This window comes from Chiloscyllium plagiosum, unplaced genomic scaffold (genome assembly GCF_037043375.1).
Source record: "Chiloscyllium plagiosum isolate Xiang-an unplaced genomic scaffold, Cpla_swu_hap1 HiC_scaffold_1, whole genome shotgun sequence".
NCBI classification, from domain to species: Eukaryota; Metazoa; Chordata; class Chondrichthyes; order Orectolobiformes; family Hemiscylliidae; genus Chiloscyllium; species Chiloscyllium plagiosum.
This window is the reverse complement of record NW_028270139.1, coordinates 74,715,850-74,737,712: the sequence shown is the minus strand read 5'-3', so window position 1 is coordinate 74,737,712 and position 21,863 is coordinate 74,715,850. Positions and strand designations below refer to the sequence as shown.

Here is a 21,863-nt window from a genome sequence, read left to right as displayed (position 1 = left end):
TTCCTGACTCTTGTGAAATTGGAAGTCAATCAGAAATGCCTCTCAGTTACTGACTCAGTCAAATAATAAAAAAATCTAATAATTATGACTGTATTGATTTTCAGTTAATGCCAGACACTGAGCCTATAATTTTTCAAATCCAGATACACTTGTTACAAGTTCAGATCCACATAATTTCTTGTGTTCTGTTACACAAGTCACTCCTTTATGAGATTTGAGTATCTTTGTGAGAGTTGACTGATATAGCCCTATGTCAGCTTGCATGATGGTGTGAATTCAGGCTGTGACACCAGTGAACTGTACCAGATTGTTCATAACTTTTGCACATCCACCAATCTTTTCCAAGATTAATTTAACAACCTGTTGTCTGTAGATGTGTTTGCAATAGGTTAGTTGTTGAGATCAATGCCCAGCAGTTTATACGCATGTACTGGTATCTTTGCTGTTGCCACTGACTCGGTCAGGAAGTTCGGTTCTTCAGGGCTCAGTGGTAGCATATTGAGCAACTCTTGGTGATCAAAATTGAAATCTTGAACTCTGAGAACATTCTAATTATTTACTTTCCTTAGGACATGCTGTGAGTGACTTTTACTTTGAAGGAAACCTGACTGTTCAGTGTTGGGCATATAGCGAATTGGTGTTATAAAAAGCATGTTTCCAGACTATATTTGACTTGAAGCTATGAGCCTCATGAGGTTCAGAGTCATCAATACACATATACACATTACTCCATCCCATCAACTGGATATGCCAATGGGATGCAATGTATTCAGGGACTGTGATATGAGTTTAAGGTACATTAGATTAGATTCCGTACAGTGTGGAAACAGGCCCTTCGGCCCAACTAGTCCACACCGACCCTCTGAAGAGTAACCCACCCAGACCCATTCCCTATAGTTACCCCTAACTAATGCATTTAACTCTATGGGCAATTTAGCACAGCCAATTCACCCAGCCTGCACATCTTTGGACTGTGGGAGGAAACCGGAGCACCTAGAGGAAACCCACACAGACATGGGGAGAATGTGCAAACTCCACACAGACAGTTGCTCGAGGCTGGAATCGAACCCAAGGTCCCTGGTGCTGTGAGGCAGCAGTGCTAACCACTGAGACTCTTTGATACAGTTGAGATTGTCACTTTTGGAAATAGCCTGAGCATTTAACTATTTGCTTGCACTGACTAAAATCTGACTGTACAGTGATGTAACACAGTATCTAATCATCATAAACCTGGAGAAGTGAAAATGTTTGTCTTTGACAAGTGGCCTCACACATCTGCAGGCACTTTGAAAGTAGACTTAGGAAACAGTTGGTAAAATAAGCATAAATGTGAAATTCTGCAGATGTTAGAAATCTGAAATAAAAACAGAAAAGGGAAGAAACAAGAGAAGCAGAAGTAGTCTGAGAGGGATTAAACAGACAAGGGGAGGTGGGTGTGGATGTGTACAGGGAATTCCCTAAGGTGAGAGGGAGATGTCAACATCATTTTACTGTATTCCGGATTTCACCTCGGGGGATTTGCAGGCCAATGGGAAGCGGGCTTGAAATTGTTGGGTAACAGTAAGACGCAAATAGGCAATTAGTTGAAGGCAGTCTCTCAATGAATGAATAACCCCACCACCACCAAATCTGCAGCACCTCAAGTTTTAGGATTTCAAATTTCCTCACTTTGATCAGACGCCTATTTCATTTCCCGCCTCTCTGTGTGGAGTTTGCACATTCTCCCCGTGTCTGCGTGGGTTTCCTCCGGGTGCTCCGGTTTCCTCCCACAATCCAAAAATGTGCAGGTTAGGTGAATTGGCCATGCTAAGTTGCCCAATAGTGTTAGATGAAGAGGTAAATGTAGGGGAATAGGTCGGTGTGGACTTGTTGGGCCGAAGGGCCTGTTTCCACACTGTAAGTAATCTAATCTAAATACCAACCTTCACTCTTTCACTCTCCAATAGACCAGGCTATTATGGTTCCTTAATAACTGCTAATGCCTGTAGCAATTTGACTAGAAAATCACTTTGAAAAAAACAATACAGCCTTCTTGCGTTCTGCAGAGATGGGGTTACAAAAACTCTCTCCAGACCGTAGCACCTTATTCGGAAACAAATCTTTTCACTGTACTCAAACTATACAGCCTAGTTTGTCTTAAAAAAAATCATTGTATAGAACTGTTTACGAAACTTAATTCCAGTGTAACATAAGTATATAGACTCATTGTATACTTTTAAAGAGATTATTTACCTTTAATGACCTTTAAGTTTCACACTAACTGATGCAGAACATAGAAGTGTATGGCTTAACCACTAAAGCTGTTTTACTTCAAAGTGACTCAACAGTTTAAATTTGTTTGACGCCATAAAAACCCTAATAACGCAATAGACCCATGTTCATTTCGACCATAAGACCATTTTTACAAGGTGTCTTACATTGACCACAATTAAATAGAATATTATGATACATTATTTACTTGATCCTTACACGTAAGTAAACTGAAGTTAGTTGTTAAAAAATAAACTCAATCCTCCATTCATTTGACAGAAACAGGTCATTTGAAATTGATATGCTTGCTAATTCAGTGAGTGAATGTTACATTGTGTAATCTTAAAAGATTGAATCAAACATGTTTCTATAACTTTAAAAGGAGAAAACGGTATACTTTTTATCGCATGTACCCTGGCCTTTTTTTTTCCAAGTGCCTGACTATCCCTCTCTCCCTTGCATTGAAGTTCACATTTTCATAAATAAATTGGAGTCTGTGAGGTTTTTGTTTTGTTCATGGGATATGTCTGTCTCTGGCTAGGCCAGCATTTTTTGCCCACCCCTAATTATCCAGAGGCAGTTAGGAATCATAATCAATAAATATATATGTGTCCCAACACATGACTGGTGATAACTGCTTGCTTTGCTGCTCCGATTTAATAGTGACCTGTTTGGAGAAATCTCCTTGATTCTGGTTCCTTTGGATGAAAGTCTGCTAAAAGAGACTGAATTGGAGGAAAGCTCACTAAGAACAAGTTGCCAAGATGGTGTCCACATTTTTTAAAAGAAAGCCTTTCACTGATTTCAAGATGAAACCTATTTGCTCTTTTTAAAGAGTAATTGAAAGAACATCACAAAGTTGTATTTCCTGATCAAGCTGTGTTTTGGGGATAGTCAGAGGGATAAGAATTTATACTTTTATGTCACTGACTGTATGTTAACCATTTATTATATCTTGTCACTGCCATAACAAGAGGAATGTGGTGATAATCAAACGCCAATACTTCACAGGTCACACTATTAGTATAAATGTTTAAATCTAACAACTACAATGGCCATCTGTTCCTCTTTTGATGTGCTTTCACAGTCCTTTGAATAAACTGAAAAATATCTGTTCATTACAACGTAACATGTATTCTTAAAAATGAGGGCGGATCAGGGCAGAGCTTAGATACTTAATGGTAAGGTCTTAGGGAGTGTTGGCGAACAAAGAGGTCCATAGCTCCTTGAAAGTGGAGTCATAAGTAGACAGGGTGTGAAGGAGGTGTTTGGTGCACTTCCCTTTATTGATCAGTGCATTGAGTATAAGGGTTAGGAGGTCATCTTGCAACTGTACAGGGCATTGGTTAGGCCACTTTTGAAATACTGTATTCAATCTGGTCTCCCTGCAATAGAACAGATATTATTAAACTTGAGAAAAGATTTACAAGGATGTTGTGAAGTTTGGAGGATTTGAGATATAGGGAGAGGTTGAATAAACTGGGGCTACTTTCACTGGAGAGTTTATAAAATCATGAGGGGCATGGATAGAGTGAATAGTCAAGGTCTTTTCCCCAGAGTAGGGAGTGCAAAGTTACAGGTCGTAGAGTCATAGAAATGTACAGCTCGAAAACAGACCCTTCAGTCCAAATTGTCCATTCCAACCTGATATCCCAACCCGATCTGGTCCCATCTGCCAGCACCTGGCCCAAATCTCTCTAAACCCTTCCTATTCATATACCCATCCAGATGCCATTTAAATGTTGCAATTGTACCAGCCTCCCAACTTCCTCTGGCAGTTCATTCCATACACGTATTACTCTCTGCATGAAAAAGGTTCCCATTAGGTCTCTTTTATATCCTGCATTCCAAGGTCTCATTGTTCAGCAACACTCCCTAAGACCTTACCATTAAGTGTATAAGTACTGCTAAGCTTTACTTTCCCAAAATGCAGCACCTCGCATTAATCTAAATTAAACTCTATCTGCCACTCCTCAGCCCATTGGCCCATCTGATCAAGATCCCATTGTAATCTGAGGTAATCTTCTTCGCTGTCCACTACATCTCCAACTTTGGTGTCATCTGCAAACATATACCTCTTATGCTCATATCCAAATCATTTATATAAATGACAAAAAGTAATGGACCCAGCACTCCACTGGTCACGGGCCTCTGGTCTGAAAAACAACACCCCACCACCACCCTCTGTCTTCTTTGAGCCAGTTCTGTATCCAAATGGCTAGTTCTCCATGTATTCCACGTTTTGGGATAGCAAATCTTAGCAGGATTTATACACTTAATGGGTGTGTTGCTAAACAAAGAGACCTTGGAGTGGAGATTCATAGCTCCTTGAAAATAGAGTCACAGGTAGATAGGATAGTGAAGAAGGGTGTTTGGTATGCTTTTCTTTATTGGCCAGAGTATTGAGTACAGGAGTTGGGAGGTCATGTTGCGGCTATACAGGACATTGGTTAGGTCACTTTTGGAATATTGTGTGCAATCCTGGCCTCCTTCTTATCGGTAAGATGTTGTGAAACTTGAAAGGGTTCAGGAAAGATTTACAAGGATGTTGGCAGGGTTGGAGGATTTGAGCTAGAGGGTGTGGTTGAATAGGCTGGTGCTGTTTTCCCTGGAGCGTCGGAGGCTAAGGGGTGACCTTATAGAGGTTTATAAAATCATGAGGGGCATGGATAGGATAAACAGACAAGATCTTTTTCCTGGGGGTGGGGAGTCCAGAACTAGAGGGCATAGGTTTAGTGTGAGAGGGGAAAGAGAGACCTAAAAGGTAACATTTTCACTCAGAATGTATGGAATGAGCTGCCAGAGGAAGTGGTGGAGGCTAGTAAAATTGCAACATTTAAAAGGCATCTGGATGAGTATATGAATAGGAAGTGTTTGGAGGGATATGGGCCAGGTACTGGCTGGTGGGATTAGATTGGGTTGGGATATCTGGTCGGCATGGACGGGTTGAACCGAAGGGTCTGTTTCCATGCTGTACATCTCTATGACTCTACCTAACCAGTCTCCCATTGGGAACCTTGTTGAACGCCTCACTGAAGCCCAAATAGATTATGTCCATAGCGCTGCCCTCATCAATCCTCTTTGTTACTTCTTTAAAAAAACTCAATCAAGTTTGTGAGCCATGATTTCCCACACACAAAGCCATGTTGACTATCCCTACTCAGTCCTTGCCTTTCCAATACATGTAAATCTTGTCCCTCAGGATTCCCTCCAACAACTTGCCCACCACTGACATCAGGCTCACTGGTCTATAGTTCCCTGGCTTGTCCATATCACCCTTCTTAAACAGTGGCATCACGTTAACCAACCTCTAGTCTTCCAGCAGCTCATCTGTGACTATCGATGATACAAATATCTCAGCAATCACTTGACCAGCTTTCGACAGAGTTCTAGCGTACATCTAATCAGGTCCTATGAGCTGCATTAATTATGGGACATAAAGAAAGAGTGATGCATGCAATGTTGTCTTTGGTGGCAAGTTTTTATTTCAGTTGTAGAACATAATGGTAGAAAATAATATTTTCTGACCTCAGTATTGGATTATGCATGTAATGTTGCAAGTGCTGACCAAATTCCTTACTGAAGTACCAGTATTATGTTTTATTTCTTATTTACTAGGCAGAGCACATTCCTTGATAGTATCACAAAAGTGTTATTGACCAGGCAGAGATCAAGTTAATCCTAATTGGATTCTATAGTGGATTTTGAGGTGTTATTTCAAGCTGGTCCTTCCAGAATTTCAATTAAAATTGACAGAAATAATCCTTTACATTTTTTCAGTTATGGTGTAAAGCCATTTTTACAGATATTTGGTGTGGTGTACATAAGTATGCTTCAAAAGTAGTTACTATTTATTATTATTAACAGTAAATGTGACAAAATTCAAGTCACAGAGAAGGCTTTTATCACCAAACACTAATGGTGATAAAAGCCTCCTCTGTGACTTGAATTTTGATTAGTTTAGAATTGAAGTAGACTTAAAAATCTCATTTTGAGTAAAAAAAAAGATTATGCTTTAAATTACTATAATCCTTTGTAGTGGGGAAAATAACATACCATTGGTGTTCCTTTTTAAAACTTCAGTTAGTAAGTTTAGATCATGGTATTTATTGAACACAACTTGTTTGGAGTGAAAGGAGGAAAGAGAAAATCAAAAGGTATGAAATGGTCAGGAAGAGTTCTGAGGAAGGGTCATGAGACCTGAAACATTAACTCTGCTTTCTTTCTAGAGATGTTACCAGATCTGCTAAGATTCCCCAGCAACTTCTGTTTTTGTTTCAGAATTCCAGCTGTCAGTGAGGTTACAGTACCATTGATGCAGGTTGCAAAATAGTCCTGGAGCCAAGGGCGAATTTCTCCTTAGCGCAATTCCTAATAAAGAAAGCATTTCTTTTATGTTTAAAATTAAATTTACTCCGGAGTTAACTGGACAGGTGTCTTTAACCAATCCTTCAAAAAGATCTTCAACATTTCCAACTGACATGCTGGCAGCCAATTCTACTTAAAACTAGTCAAAACTCAAAATCTACATTTAAATGTATAGAAATCAGATTACAAGGCTTTTGTTTTATGAGTTTGCTTGCATTAAGTAATTCAGTCAAAATTCTGAACTAAGTCTTGTCACGGTTGCTTAAAATAAATCTTTAATATTTGTCATATTCTCCAGCAGAAAATTCAGAATTAAAGTTTGCTGAACTGAATCCAATATTTATTTAAAAGTACAAACTCCCAACACTACTCAAAGGAAAGGGTGAAACATATGGAAATATTTGACTATATAAGAAATAAAATAGCTTGTATATGCACTGTACTGTCATTTTTATTATACTGAAGGCTTGAGTTCAACTTCAGCAATTTCAATAATACTACTCAAGAAAACTGTCTCTAATTTCTCAATTAAGCTGTGTAAAAAAAAGTCTAGATGCAGAACTAGAGTTAAAAAAAAAAGGATCAAATTAGGGGACAGTGAAGAGTTTGTAGAAGAGGTCTATCAGAGGATAAAGAAGGGAGCACATTGGTGTCTGTGGAAAGAGAATTAAGGTAATTCCAAAGCACAGGCGAATGAAGTGGACAGTGCTGAGTGTACTTGAGCAATGTTGAAAACATGGAGGGTATGTTTGAAAATGGTTAAAGGAATATATTATATTCTTTTTAAAAAGTGGCCTAGGAATTACGAGCAAGTTTTACATTTCCAATATCAAATTCTGGGAAGAGATGAATTAGCATGAAAGGAAACAACATGCTTGTGTTTTATCATGTTCTTTGAATATTGTTGTATGGAAAGTATGGAGTGTAAGAACGATACTTGCTTGCTGAATGGAAGTCGATCACTTTGAATTCAAGTCAAAGAGGAGCCTGAAATTATTTTGTTTATAATGTCCAATTTTGCAGATAGCATGGAGACTGTCTGAATCCCCACATAGCAATAGGCCCACCCTCTTCCATTAAGTGACCTGAGGCTTAACTCAGCTTTGATCATGGCCACATCTCTGTGAGAGTTGGAAATCCAACTCTCAGGGCTGTGCTCCAACAATATATGGAGAAGATGTTATTAAATGTCTAGGCTGTTACACCAAAATATAATGCAATGCAAATATAAGGTGTCTGGAATTTATTCCTCCTGAATCTCCCTAAAAAGTATCTCTTCAAAACTGCTATGATGGTATCCAAAGAATGCATTGCGCATATTGCAACACATTTGTAATTCTCATTCAATAATTCATTTTCATTTAGAAAATTAGAGGTTTATTGTATAAATATATTCTTCAAAGCATGTGTCAGTCGTGCATTTGCTATTATTGGTTCATGTAAAAAAAATTCTTACCTTGAATCGGGAGAACCTTTCTAAACCTGTTTGATTTTGGATAACTTGCAACAAGATTTTTTTGATCAAAAACTAACTTAGTGTGTTAAATAGAAAATTAATTTTATCTCCAATGTGCACTGATAAAGTCCAAATACAGTATAAAAATTTAGTCACAGTATGTGGAAAGTATAAATCCTGCAGATATTTGCATACGGTTATGATATAATAATTGTTGCTACTGCTAATTAACAACACAAAGTGATATTCCAGGAAGTTGTTCTATCCCATGTGCCAACACACAAATCCAAATATGTTCCGCTCATCAGAGTAACTTGGACATGATAACTGTAGGAACAGTTTGACCTAATTGTTTTAGAACATCCTTTAAAAACTTAAATAGTCTTTTAAAAACATTAATGTTTTTATTACTGTAAAATTTCATAAATTTTCAATTATCTCATTCTGACAAATATTAATTTATTTCAGAAATATGAAAGATAGAAATTGTAACTTGTAACACAGGCACAACATGACCTAGTTTTTGATTCAATATCATCTTCCTAAAAAGACCTGAAAAAAACCACTTACAACATGCTTCTGCAATCTGATGCTGCACTAGCAACCCTCATTGTAATGCACTGCAAGGACACTATGTACTCAGGAACACACACCCAGCTCATTGACTGGACCAGCTTGGGATTGCCAAGTGGTGGAAGATTTTCCAGATGAAAGAGAAAGTGGTAGAGCATGAGCCTTGGTGGGAGGTGGGTACAATAGCAGTGATAGAGTGGGATTTTGAAAATGGTGGCTCTTATGCTGATGGAGTGGAGAAGGATGTTGACCTTCTCCCTACTGCTTTGGGCATTCCTCCACACACTGTTTTAACCCATATGGCCACCTCAGGCTAGGCTGGCATGATCTAGTGGCATAGTCACCATGGCTGGTTCTGGAAAGGATGATGTCTTGTTTGTACACCCCACCATCCAACATCACCTTCTGCATCCTGCCTACAAAACCGGGGACCAATTCTCTGCTGCTTGTCATGTCTGGGGCAAAAATCAGCAACCATGCAGGGTAGCCGCAGATGGACAGTGTTTCTCTGGGTGCCCAACCAGGTTTTACAGTTAGTACGGGTGCAAGGGAAGCGGGTGAATTCTGAGCTATCTGCTGAATGGTTAGTTGCTCAAGGAAATGGGTGTTATAAGATCGGTTGCAAATTCAATGGGAGAGATGCCAATGGGCGAGGTAAATTATTAATGGGATGGGTTTGATAAGATAGGGTGAGAAAACTTGCTAGAATGAGAAATATTCAAAAATATTCAGCATAAGACTGAGGTGCATATGACTCTTTTAGGTTCTCAAGCTGAGATTGGTCTGCATTGAGCTAGGCCTACTCCATTAAGGTTTGCTGAATAGGCTTTATGGCCTAGGTGCAGGAGCTACACATCAGGAATTTGGGTAGAAAGTATCTTTTCGTTGTCTTGCTGTCTCTATATTCCTGCTGGAAAATAGATAGTCGAGACTAGTATCAGTGCCAGTTTGTCTAAACAAAGAGTTTGAAGTATCATTGAATGTTATTTACTTAAGTTCATGTAAAATCCTTGTTTTATATTTTAGTACAGCATCAATGCATTCATTTCAATTGGTTAATAATACTCCAAAGATAATATAATTGCAACTCTGCATAGAAATAGAAAGTCATAAATAGGTAATAAAATTCCATAGAATTTGAGCACCTGAAATTACAAGATGTAGTTAAATGTGTGCCATTTTTAATAAATAGATGCTGACCTATTGAGGAATCAGTGGCCAGTGTGCATTGACCTAAAGTGTGTCTTCTAAAAACCTGAGTATTATCATATTAAGGAACTTCATATGCTGATCAGAATTCAGTGTGGGTTGGGAACATGGACTATGTTGTATTATTTGGAGGAGTGGTGTCTTCTCTTCACTTGAATCAGCAAATCTGAGCCAAAGTTTTTTTCTGACTTTTATGACAAAGCTCCTCATTTGGAATGAGAGTGAGGTTTTTTAAAAAAAAGCATTAACTATCAGAGTGAGAGTAATTCCAGTAAGATCGCATTATTGCTCCACTCTGAGAAGGGGCCCACGTGGTACTGACAAGTATCTCTGACCACGTGGATATGCCAGTTGTTTTCCCTGAAGAATATGTGTGACCCAGTTGGATTTTCAGAAGAATACTGAGGGTTCCATGATCTGGCTCACAGTTGGTTCAGTTATGCAAGTTTGCATGCTAAGATTCTAAATCTTAAACTCTACATAGCCACCAAACTGCCCTGCTTACTGGCCAGCAATGCAACTGACAGCCAATGATTTAGTTTTGCATTGTCGAAGCCAAGTGAGGGAGTATCCAGTAATTTAGAGATTAATAGTAATTTGTTTGGAAACATTACTGCTGAGATAGACAGATGTTTCTGGTACTTGAAGGGTTGAATTTGCCATTGCATTGCAAGTTGATTTTCTTCAGAAATTACCGTTAAGTAGGTATCAAGTTCACCCATTACAGCTTTTGAAAATAACATTTTGGAAATAAATTGAGCATTCAATGGCTTAATAAGCAGTGCAACATGTTCCTGTTTCCTAATAACCTGAACTGATATTTGCCAATAAGTTTATGTCATAATGATCTTTCAGTCCTTAGTGAATAAACATTTAAAAATTGGCATCACTAGGCATCCTGACATTAACAATGTAATGACATAATTCATCAAACATTGATTTAAAGCCACCCATGTGTTTAATTTCTGTTATACAGTTCTAAACTGTTTCCACATTTCATTCCTATCATTATGACCCCTGCCATCTAGCTCTCTTTGTCTATTACTGTCAAATAAAACTGCTGCAGCCGAAGTAAAATGCTAAAAGTGTTTTCAGTTATGTACTGGCAAATCAAGAAGCAAGAGCCTGAAATTCCTGAGCTGGGAAGGGTGCATTAACACTGTAAGATGGACTATTGGGCCTAAATTTGGGATTAGCATCGATGCAGATCCATTTTTTATCTTCACTCATGGGATATATGCATTTATCGTCCGTTCCTATTTGCCCTTCCGAAAGAGTGGTGAAGAGCCTTAAACCACTGCAGTCCATTTGCTGTAGGTAGACCCACAATGCTATCAGGAAAGGAGATCCAGGAGTTTGACCCAACAACAGTGATCCAAGTCAGGATGGTAAGTGGGTTAGAGGGGACCTTGCAGATGGTGGTGCTTCCATTTATCTGCTGCCCATTCTGCAGTGTAAATGGCACACATTGCTGCTACTGAACGTTGGTGGTGGAAGACGTGGGTGTTTGTGGATTTGGTGCAAATCAAGCAGGCCGCTTTGTCCTGAATAGTATCAAGTTTCTTGAGTGTTGTTGGAGCTGCACTTGTCTGGGCAAGTGGGACCTTTTCTATCACACTCCTAACTTGTGCCTTGTAGACAGTGGACTGGCTTTGGGGAGTCAGGAGGTGAGTTACTCACCAGAGTATTCCTAGCCTCTGACCTGCAAGGTGTTTCTGTGGCAGGTCCAATTGAGTTTCTGGTCAATGATACCCCCCAGGATGTTACAAACATGGGAACATAAGAGCAGGAATAGACAGTTCAGCTCATCAAGGCTGCCATGTCATTCACTTGGATCATGGCTGATCATCTTCTTAATGCCACTTTGCTGCACCATCTCCATATCGCTTTATGCTGGTCCCAGAGCAATCTATAAATTGCTGCCTCAAACACATTCAATGAGTGAGCTCCTACAGGTCTCTGAAATAAAGAATTCCAAAGATTCACCATCCTCTGAGTGAAGAAATTTCTCCTCACCTCCAACTTAAATGGCTGCCCTTTTTCCTGAGAGTAGGCCCCTGATTCTAGAGTCACCTGGTAGGCAAACATCCTATCTACCATCCACCTAATCACTATTTTTAAAATTCCAAAGATATCACCTCTCACTCTTCAAAGCTCCAGGGAATGCAGACAGTTCCTCACTCTCTCCTTGTCAATTCTGCCTCGCCCAGGGATTAATCTGATGAACCTCCATAGCATTTCCTTGATGGCAAGTGCATTTTTCCTTCGACAATGTGAACCCAAAACTGTTCAAAGTGTCTCACCTGGGCTTTTACAACAGCAGCATGGCATTTTTACTCTTTATTCAAATCTTGTTGAGCCTGATTTACCAGATGCCTTCCAAATTTCCTATTGCACCTCCATGCCAGCTTTTAATGGCTCATAAACTCAGATCCCTCTCCAAATGAATCCAATTCCAGGATTTGGAACAAACCAGGACAGACAGGGAATTAGAAATGCTGCGCTGCAGTACATTTGATCGTTTAGACCCATTCGTTTAATTTTATGTAATACCATCAGTGTCATTGCTGCTGCAATCAAACTGGAAGTTTGGTAACTTTCCCATATGTATCAGCTCTGGGTTTAACTGGGAATGTCAGTCTGATGTGGAGAGGCTGGACCATAAGTCACAGGCAAATTCCTGCAATGCTGTTAAGCTAAGACCTCGGGCATTTTAAGTCTGGGTGCAGTTTCATCTTGGAGCACAGTATGCAATTAGAAACTGGAGAGATTGATATGTAGACGGGGAGGTAATATTGAAATTTGTCAATGGCTCTGTGAGGGACCTATAGTGTTGGTTTCCAGTGTTAAGTAATTGGTGGACTGTTGGAGAGGGCATAGTGGATCCTGAGGCAATTGTTTTCAGGGGCTGGGAAGATCAATCTTAAATGTGGAGGCCTAATGGAGCACTGAGTGAAAACACTGGAGTCTAAGTCCAAATGTTAATGGTGCCCCACCTGTCTATGGCAGGTATCTAAATGCTGCTAAAAAGGAGGTAGGCATCATGTGCCTACAGTTGTGCAGGAAGCATCTAATTCTCAGAGTGGAGCCAATTTACTTCTTCCATGTAGGCATAGCTTTTCTATTTAATATTCAGGAGTATTCATAAGAAGAGTGCCTGAAACTTGAAATGAACAATGCCTGAAGGAGTAGATAGGTCCATTAAATGCTCCACATTTTTATGTCTGGAGGCCAATCTCCAGCCTCCGAAAGAAACAAGTTTACTCAAAAATCAGTTGTAGCTGGTGCTTAGCAGGAAGACATTGGAACTGCTTTTGGGATGTACTTGAAGCATCCCCATTAACTCATGGTGACTTATAAAGTAGAGAAAGTTCATCGGGAAGATAGTGACCACATTGAAAGACCTAGGTCCAGCTTTTCTTCAGGATGGATGAGTTGTACATTGTGGTGAAAGTGATTGAAGTGTTCAGAAATTGCAAATCCCATTCTGAGCGTGAGACTTCTCATTTTTACAGAGAACAGTAGGAAATGCAGTTACCTCTGGATTCCCACTTGCATAGTTTGTGGAGAGAGCTGGCCATTTAATCAAATGTGATTTTGTTGAGTGGTGTCTGAAAGCAGTACTGTGCAGATTGGATCTGGTAAGAGCAGAAACGAACCTCATGTATTTGTTGGGATACCTAGCTGCCATTTGAGGGTAGTGGGGAGATACCCTTTGGGACTCTGAGAGAGACAAGGCTGCCCTTTAGAAGAGGCCTGATGTCTGCAACTGTAGAAGGTGAATTGACATAATAGTAAAAAGACAAGGAGTGGAGAGAATGCAGGAAGGATTGGGTTACCTCTTCTGAGTTACTCTATCATCTGTGGCACCCAACTGAGATGGTACTCTTACATTGTGACTTCCCCTTTGGTCTCAAAAAGCCAAATTCCTCCATTGTTCTTCCCCACTCATCCAGTATCCTTGCTGGTTTCTTCTCTGTATTCTCCTGTATCTCAGCTGTAATTGCTGGTGAATTCTGTCATTGCTGCAGCTATTCAGCTGCTGTCCAAACTCGAGGCTGGGTTTCTTGTTCCTGAGGGGTAAAGCTCTCACACTTACCTTGTTAAGACTGTCTCCAGGGCACTGTTGCCTTTTGTAAAGCTGGTGGGCTCATGGGTGACTTTTCTATGATCTTTGAAATTAGAAATGCAAGTAGGGCATAAAGAAATAGCAATGACATTGTAAGAGGGGTAACTTGGAAGAAGTAAAAGACTATTCGGATGACAAAAGTATTTCTGATTTTTTTGTCTGGTAATAAAGCAAATGAAATAGAACTGGTAGAGAAACAAATGTAAACGATTCAACCTATTCAATGGATGATGAACCTTATTAAATGCTTCACCACAGCTCACTACTGGAGTATTCATCTCCTTACTTCGAAGACTGATTATGGTCACTTTCCCTTGTGCTGGACATGCACAGAAACTGCGGTATGGCTACGTTTAAAAACCAGATCATTAATATAATATGGAGGGCTTTTGCTTTGCACAGTCCTGAAGATACCAGAACAAGTGGTTGGTTACTATCACTTGAAATTTCTCTAAGGGCAATGTCTGCAGCAGCCTGCAGTAAAAGGTTGGACAAGTGTGCATTTGGCACTTAGCTGCTAAACTGCTTTATTCCATTCCAAGGCATCATTCTGTGGTTGATGTACTTAGATTCATCAGTTCTCACTCTACATTGGGAACTGCTCAGATGGAAGGACTGAAGTTGAGGTGGTAGGAGCAGGAACTCCCTCTTCTGACTTTTGTCTGGGATTTATATTGATCTCCTGAAGATATGCCAAGAAGTTGATGGAATGTCAGTGGAAATTCCACCCTAACTTTCTGAACAATCAGCCTTGAATGCATTTTTTCATAAATTGTTAAACTTAACCTCATGTAAAAGTAGGAAAAAATGTAATTCTTAATCCTGACATCAATCTCTTAAGTACTAAGCTATAAACTCTTTTTAGACATACTACAGCAATTTTTAATAATCTTATGAGATAAAACGGGTAAAATGTATGTCAGACATGGTGTACTGTGTATGTTGTGGAATAAGTTCAAAGAATTTATAAACAACAGGATGTTCAGATTTATAGCATTCCTCTGGCATACAGTTTAACAAATAGGATGAAATACGAATTCAACCTCATACTTGTGGTATAATCCTCTGATCATTAGAGCATCAAATAAATATGTCCTCAAAAAATTGGAAGTACTTTTCTACATAAATTTCCACCAATTACATTTGGAATCGGTGGGGGTAAAATTCAGCTCCACTGCTTCAGGCATATTCTCATGGAGTGGATGATTTGCTTACACAAGAACACATTTGAATTCAAAAATAAAAGTCACATTCCAAATCAGGACATTTGAATTCCACATTGAGAACAGACAACGGTGGGAGTATTCAGCAGATCTGGCAGCATCTGTGGAGAGCAAGCTGAAGTTTAATGTTTCAGTTCACTGGCACCCAGTTTTGAGGCGAGGAACAAAGCTGCCTTTCTCAATGAATTCTACAATTTTGAAAACAAAGGTCCCACTTTAATTCTGAAACCAATTAATTATCTCCACTTGCAGTTCATTAACAGGACAGCTCAATGCTATTGTGTACATAACAAAGGGAGAAAGAGAGAAGCAGGCAGACTTCTTGCTTTTTATATTCTGATTTTATTTTTAAACACTGAATTTCAAAAATAAACCATTGTTTCCAGAAGCAAAGAATACAAAAATAAGTAATATAATGGTGAACAAGGACACAATCTTAGTTAAGTTGTTTTTGCTGATCCCCACGATAAGAAAGTGAAGATATTAAGCAAACAGTGAAGGAGGGAATAATGTTACATTGATATAACATCCATAAACATACAGTAGCAAGTAGTTTCCATTTGTTACCCATTCTGTCACAATGGTGAAACCAAAGCATTGCCAAGAGCCACAACTATTGTATCTTGACATCTCTGAAATTGAGCTCTCAGTGGCATGATGGCTCAGTGATTAGGGTTCAATTCCACCCTCAGGTCTCTCTCTGTGTGGAGTTTACACATTCTCCCTGTGTCTGCTCGGGGGTCCTCTGGATGCTCTGATTTCCTCCCACAGTCTATAGATGTGCAGGTCAGGTGGGTTGGCCATGCTAAATTGCCCATAGTGTAAACTAGGTGGATTAGCCATGGGAAATGCAGGATTACACGATAGGGTAGGGAGTGGGATACCCTTTGAAGGGTTGGTATGCGTTGAATGGCCTACTTCCATATTATAGGGATTCTATGATTCTATCACACTATAGAATGATGTTCTAAATTTTAGTGCTTTTTTGTTCTTTTGCACTCAATGCTATTTTTTAATACGTATGTTTGCAGATTACACATGAGTTGTCCAGTGAAGTGGCTCAAGAATTTTTCATTGTAAACCAAATGAGTCGATCACTAGCATTTGATGTTATCTTTAATGCAGTCCAGGTGAGTAACAAATGAACATAGGATTCTGTGTGATATTTTACTTTTTTGCCCCATTGTAGTTTACTCTAATTTCTGTTAAACAGGCTGACTTGTACAGCAGTAGCCACCCTCCGGTAATTCAGTGGAATATCTATTCTTGTGTGCGAGCCCAGATAGTGATTATTAATAGGCTATTCAACTATGGGAGAGTCACAGTCAAGTTTCTTGTCCATCTACATACAAGTTGTAGTGATCATGAGCAGGAACCCTGGATTATTTCTTCCTCTTGTAGGAAAGGAATACTGAGAACTAGATCTATTATTTCCGCTTCAAAGTTTATTACTTTCTTTTCTTCTTCATATTCTTCTGTTGGTTAATGGAATTATTTAATGGGTAAGTTTTACAAATACATTTTCCTACCTGGAAAATATATCAGGAAATGACAGTCTTTGATATGCTTCCCCTGATATTCTTTCATTAAGTATATAACTTATCCACTGAATTTGTGCTCCTGGTAGGAAAGACCCATGCCAGAAGTTATTCATAGAATCGCTGTGTACAAAGAACAAAGAAAATTTACAGCCCAGGAGCAGACTCTTCGGCACTCTAAGCCTGAGCTGATCCAAATCCTCTGTCTAAATTTATCACCCAGTTCCTAAGGATCTGTATCCCTCTGCTCCCCACCTACTCATGCATCTGTCCAGATGCACCTTAAATGAATCTAACGTGCCTACCTCTACTACCTCTGCTGGCAACGCGTTCCAGGCACCTACCACCCTCTGTGTAAAGTTCTTTCTGCGTGTATACCCTTTAAACTTTTCACCTCTCACCTTGAATGCATGACCTCTTGTTATTGATTCCCTCACCCTGGGAAAAAGCTTATCTCTATCCACCCTGTCTATCCCCTTCATGATTTTATAGACCTCAATCAGGTCCCCCCTCAATCTTCTTTTTTCTAATGAAAACAATCCTAACCTACTCAACCTTTCTTCATAGCTAGCACCTTCCATACCATGCAACATCCTCGTAAACTCTCTCTGCACCCTCTCCAAAGCGTACATATCCTTTTGGTAAGGTGGCGACCAGATCTGTACACAGTATTCTAAATGTGGCTGAACCAAAGTCTTGTACAATTTTAACATGACTTGCCAGCTCTTATCATCTACACCCATCCGATGAAGGCAAGCATACTGTATGCAGCCTTGGCCACTCTATCCACCTGTGCAGCCACCTTCGGCATACAATGAACCTGAACTCCTAGATCTCTCTGCTCATCAACTTTTCCCAAGGCTCCTCCGTTTACAGTATAGTTCGCTCTAGAATTAGACTTCCCAAAATGCATCACCTCACATTTGCCCAGATTCAACTTCTTGATCTGCCACTTCTCCGCCCAATTCTCCAGTCTATCTATATTCTGCTGTATTCTTTGACAGTCCCCTATGCTTTCAGCTACTCCACCAATCTTCATGTCATCTGCAAACTTACTGATTAGTCCAACAGTGCCCTCCTCCAGATCATTTATGTATATCACAAACAACAGTGGTCCCAGCACTGATCCCTGAGGAACACCGCTGGTCACCTTTCTCCATTTCGAGAAACTCCCTTCAACTACTTCTCTGTCTCCTGTTGCTCAACCAGTTCTTTATCCACCTCGCTAGAACACCCTGCACACAATGTGGCTTCACTTTCTCCATTGGTTTACCATGGGGAACCTTATCAAACGTCTTACTAAAGTCCATGTATATTATATCTACAGCCCTTCCTTCATCTATCAACTTGGTCACTTCCTCAAAGAACTCTACTAAGTTGGTATGGCACGATCTCCCCTGCACAAAACCATGTTGCCTATCACTGATAAGCCCATTCTCTTCCAAATATAAATAGATTTTATCCCTCAGTATTTTCTCCAGCAACATTCCCACCACTGAAGTCAGGCTCACTGGTCTGTAGTTACCCGGAATATCCCTACTACCCGTCTTGAATAGGGGGACAACATTAGCAACGTTTCAGTCCTCCAGCACTTCACCTGTGTTTAAGGATGCTACAAAGATATCTGTCAGGGCCCCAGTTATTTCCTCTTTCACCTCCCTCAACAACCTGGGATAGATCCCATCCAGTCCTGGGGATTTGTCCACCTTAATATCCTTTAGTCTACCAAACACATTCTCCTTCCTTATGTCAATGTTATCCAGAGTAAACAAACTTCTATCTCTCATCTCAACATTTATCATGTTCCTCTCCTCAGTGAACACTGATGCAAAATAATCATTGAGAATCTCACCCATTTTCTCAGGTTCGACAAACTACTTTCCTTCCTTATCTTTTAGTGGACCAACCCTTTCTCTAGTTACCCTCTTGCTTCTTATATATGAATAAAAGACCTTGGGATTCTCCTTAATTCTGCTCACTAAAGTTATTTCATGACTCCTTTTACCCCACTTGATTCCTCATTTAAGATTGTCCTACTCTTTGATATTCCTCCAAAGCCTGTTCTTAACTGCGTGGACCTTATATACGCTTCCCTTTTCCTCTTGGCTAGTTGCACAATTTCTCCTGTCGTCCACAGTTCACGAATCTTGCCTTTCCTATCCCTTGTTTTCAAAGGGACATGCCTATCCTGCACTATCTTCAACCTATCTTTGAAAACCTCCCACATGTCTAATGTGGACTTGCCTTCAAATAGCTGCCTCAATTCACATTTCCCAGCTCCTGCTGAATTTTGATATAATTGGCCTTGGCCCAGTTTAGTACTCTTCCCTTAGGTCCACTCTCATCTTTGTCTACGAGTATACTAAAACTTACAGAATTGTGGTCACTGCCCAAATATATAGCAAGTCCTTACCTTCCCGGCAACCTCCTCATCCCAACGTCACCTCTGCTCTGTCTCCTGCTGCTCCCAGACTGGAAAAAGACATCCTTTGACTACTGTTAAGGATTAAATTTCCCATACTTTTCCCTAAACTGTTTTAAAACAAACCTGTTTAACTATTTGTGGGAAATCTGCTTTGTTGACAATTAGCAAAAGGGCGTAATTTAAAACACTACGAAAAGATCTTTTGGAAGTAATAGAAAATTTGAAAATGATAGACTCAAGGTAGGATTTTAAAAAAAATGTCATTTCTGGAGAAGTGGCTTATTCCTTGAAGAAAGCCTTGTTGGTTCAATGTGCATGGTTTATTTCTCAATAACGCAATGCTGCTTATTTTTAATTATAAAGATAGTTTTTTTTTAAACTGTTCTCGAATTGCCTTTTTTTCCTCTAGGAAGTGGGAAAAGAGAGACAAAAGCAAAGTCAGAATGAAAAACCCGCGGCTTCAGTTGATCATCTGACAACTTGGCTGTTGGAACAGCAAAACGATCGAGAGCTACACAGGTAAGTAGATGACAGTTATTGCAATAAATATTCACTTTCCACTTTATCACCTTTTAGGAATTATTAACGTACCAGATATTCCAGAAGAATGATTTATTCATGACATTTGAAGATTCTGCAGCAGTAATTTTAATTCGTATGTTTGTAATTCCTATGTAATTGATAGTCAATGTTATTATGATACATACTTAATTCATGTGTTTATAGACAATTAACCAATTCGCAAATATGTAAAATATGATTGTTTTTATTGTTTAAGACTATTAAAATAATAATAAATGATTACTAAATGTAAAACTAATGACCAGTCATTCCCTTATAACTGCTTACTCACCATGATGTTGAGGTTTCTGCAATCCATCTAATGAAACTGATATTAAATAGGTACAATGTCAGGCTCCCTACTGATATTCTGTAAAGATTATATGAACACAAAATTGTCATTATTCTAACTGCTATTGTAACAATTTATATTTTACAATTAATAAAGTCAATCAATAATTCTTATTCAAAGAAATGAATATCCTGTAAATGCCTAAATGTTTACAATTGGGGCAATCTTAATGTAAGTTGACTCAACCTACTGAAATCTCAAGCTATTACTATAAGAGGTAAGGTTGTATTTGCATTTGTAAAAAATACAAAACTTTACTCACTTAATATTTCAAAGTAATCAGAAAGTATTTGACATTGAATAAAATTATTTGTATAGGATTGACAGCACAGGAACAGGCCATCTTGCCTCTGTTAATGCCTCTGCCAAGCTTTGATCCAACCAATGTTGTCAAACTCTCTGAACATCATCTTATTTGTTTGTCCCATCTGTGTTAATCTGACTTCCTTGTAAATGTATAATCCAAACAGACCTACAACATCATCAGGTTAATTTCTAATAATGTAAATTTTTTCACATATTGAATGAAGAAGTCTCTCAAACACAAGATATTGCCAATACTAACTCCATGCCATCAATAAAGTTTAAGGACCTGATCAACCTCTTCCTGACCATACAAAGCAAGCTTCCACCTGATGAGCAGAAACATGCACTGCCCTATTGCATCACTACTCTCAAAGACTCCATTGCATTCAGTGGTGAAAATTGTCATGGTTAATGAGCAGGTGACTACTCCCTCCCAATATCCTGAATTGTGTGATACAGGCCATGTGATTCGGTGGATATATATTATGTATATAAATTATTCAATTTGGAATTTTTGATTTTGAACTAGTGGCATATGGGTTTTCTGTGTTTCTGACGGAATTTAGTAATTAACTGGTAAATGCTGCTGTAGCCTTGGTGCTTTAAAATAGTTTAGACAATGCACCTCCAAGCAGTTAGGTTTATTCAATTTTATCTTCATATTGTTTTTGTAAAACAAACTTCTGTTTTATTGTTAAAAATTAAGTTTGCAACATTGTGTGCTTTTGTTTCATTGAGAGACTATCTCATTTAAAGCAAAATACAATCTATCAAGGCAAATTTCAGTCTGGGAACTGACTTGTCCAGTAATAACATCAGGTAGGATCATAACAATAGTGACTGCAACAGTCTCTTAGCTTTCCCCCACTATTGCCCCAAATAGAGAAATTTCACATTCAACCCAGTAAGCACAGATGTTATAGTTCACATTTCCAGAGCAACCAGAAACAGAAACTGTCATGGCCAAGGATGCACCGACGATGAGTTGTTTGTTTGCTCAGTTTCATGAAGCAAGTTAGGAAACTGAAAGACCTTGGACAATTAATGTAAATAGAAATTCCTCTGAACCTCCAACTACAACCAGACCCCAGTCAAACTGAAAAGGCATCACAATTCCTTTGGGAATGACACTAGCCCAAACTGAAAAAACATGGCTTACTCCCCACAACTCAACAGAGATCTTAACTACTCCACATTCCCTCTGAGTAATAATCAGGACATCAACCTTCTCCCCTTTTGATCACCTCTTCATCTGTGAGGAAATATACCATCAAACCAAACTCACTGGCAGTTAAAGCAAAACCCTCTTAATGTTCCACTGAAGTAAGTATACTACATCACTATGTAGAAATCAGTGGCCAAGGAGATCTCTCCAAGAGGTGTGACAATCCACCCCTTGTATGGGAACATCTCAACAGAAATAATCACTGCAGTTGTCAGTTGCTCCAGGCCCTCAACATTCCAGGTTCACAA

The 21,863-nt window shown here is 39.2% G+C and overlaps 1 protein-coding gene and 1 long non-coding RNA gene across 3 annotated transcripts in view; one reads left to right on the top strand and one right to left on the bottom strand.

The window, feature by feature from the left end:
- LOC148152144 (uncharacterized) overlaps positions 1-21,863 on the bottom strand; it is a 57,904-nt gene that overhangs the window by 14,548 nt on the left and 21,493 nt on the right. Inside the window, exon 2 of the long non-coding RNA XR_015757433.1 lies at positions 20,025-20,102. This is a non-coding gene — a long non-coding RNA (uncharacterized LOC148152144). The remainder of the gene's footprint in view (positions 1-20,024; positions 20,103-21,863) is intronic.
- LOC122550368 (uncharacterized) overlaps positions 1-21,863 on the top strand; it is a 73,782-nt gene that overhangs the window by 38,271 nt on the left and 13,648 nt on the right. For both annotated transcript variants that reach the window (XM_087988098.1, XM_043691097.2), the window contains 2 exons: positions 16,240-16,338; positions 19,581-19,690. In XM_087988098.1, the coding sequence (XP_087844224.1) occupies positions 16,240-16,338; positions 19,581-19,690 (209 nt within the window). The remainder of the gene's footprint in view (positions 1-16,239; positions 16,339-19,580; positions 19,691-21,863) is intronic.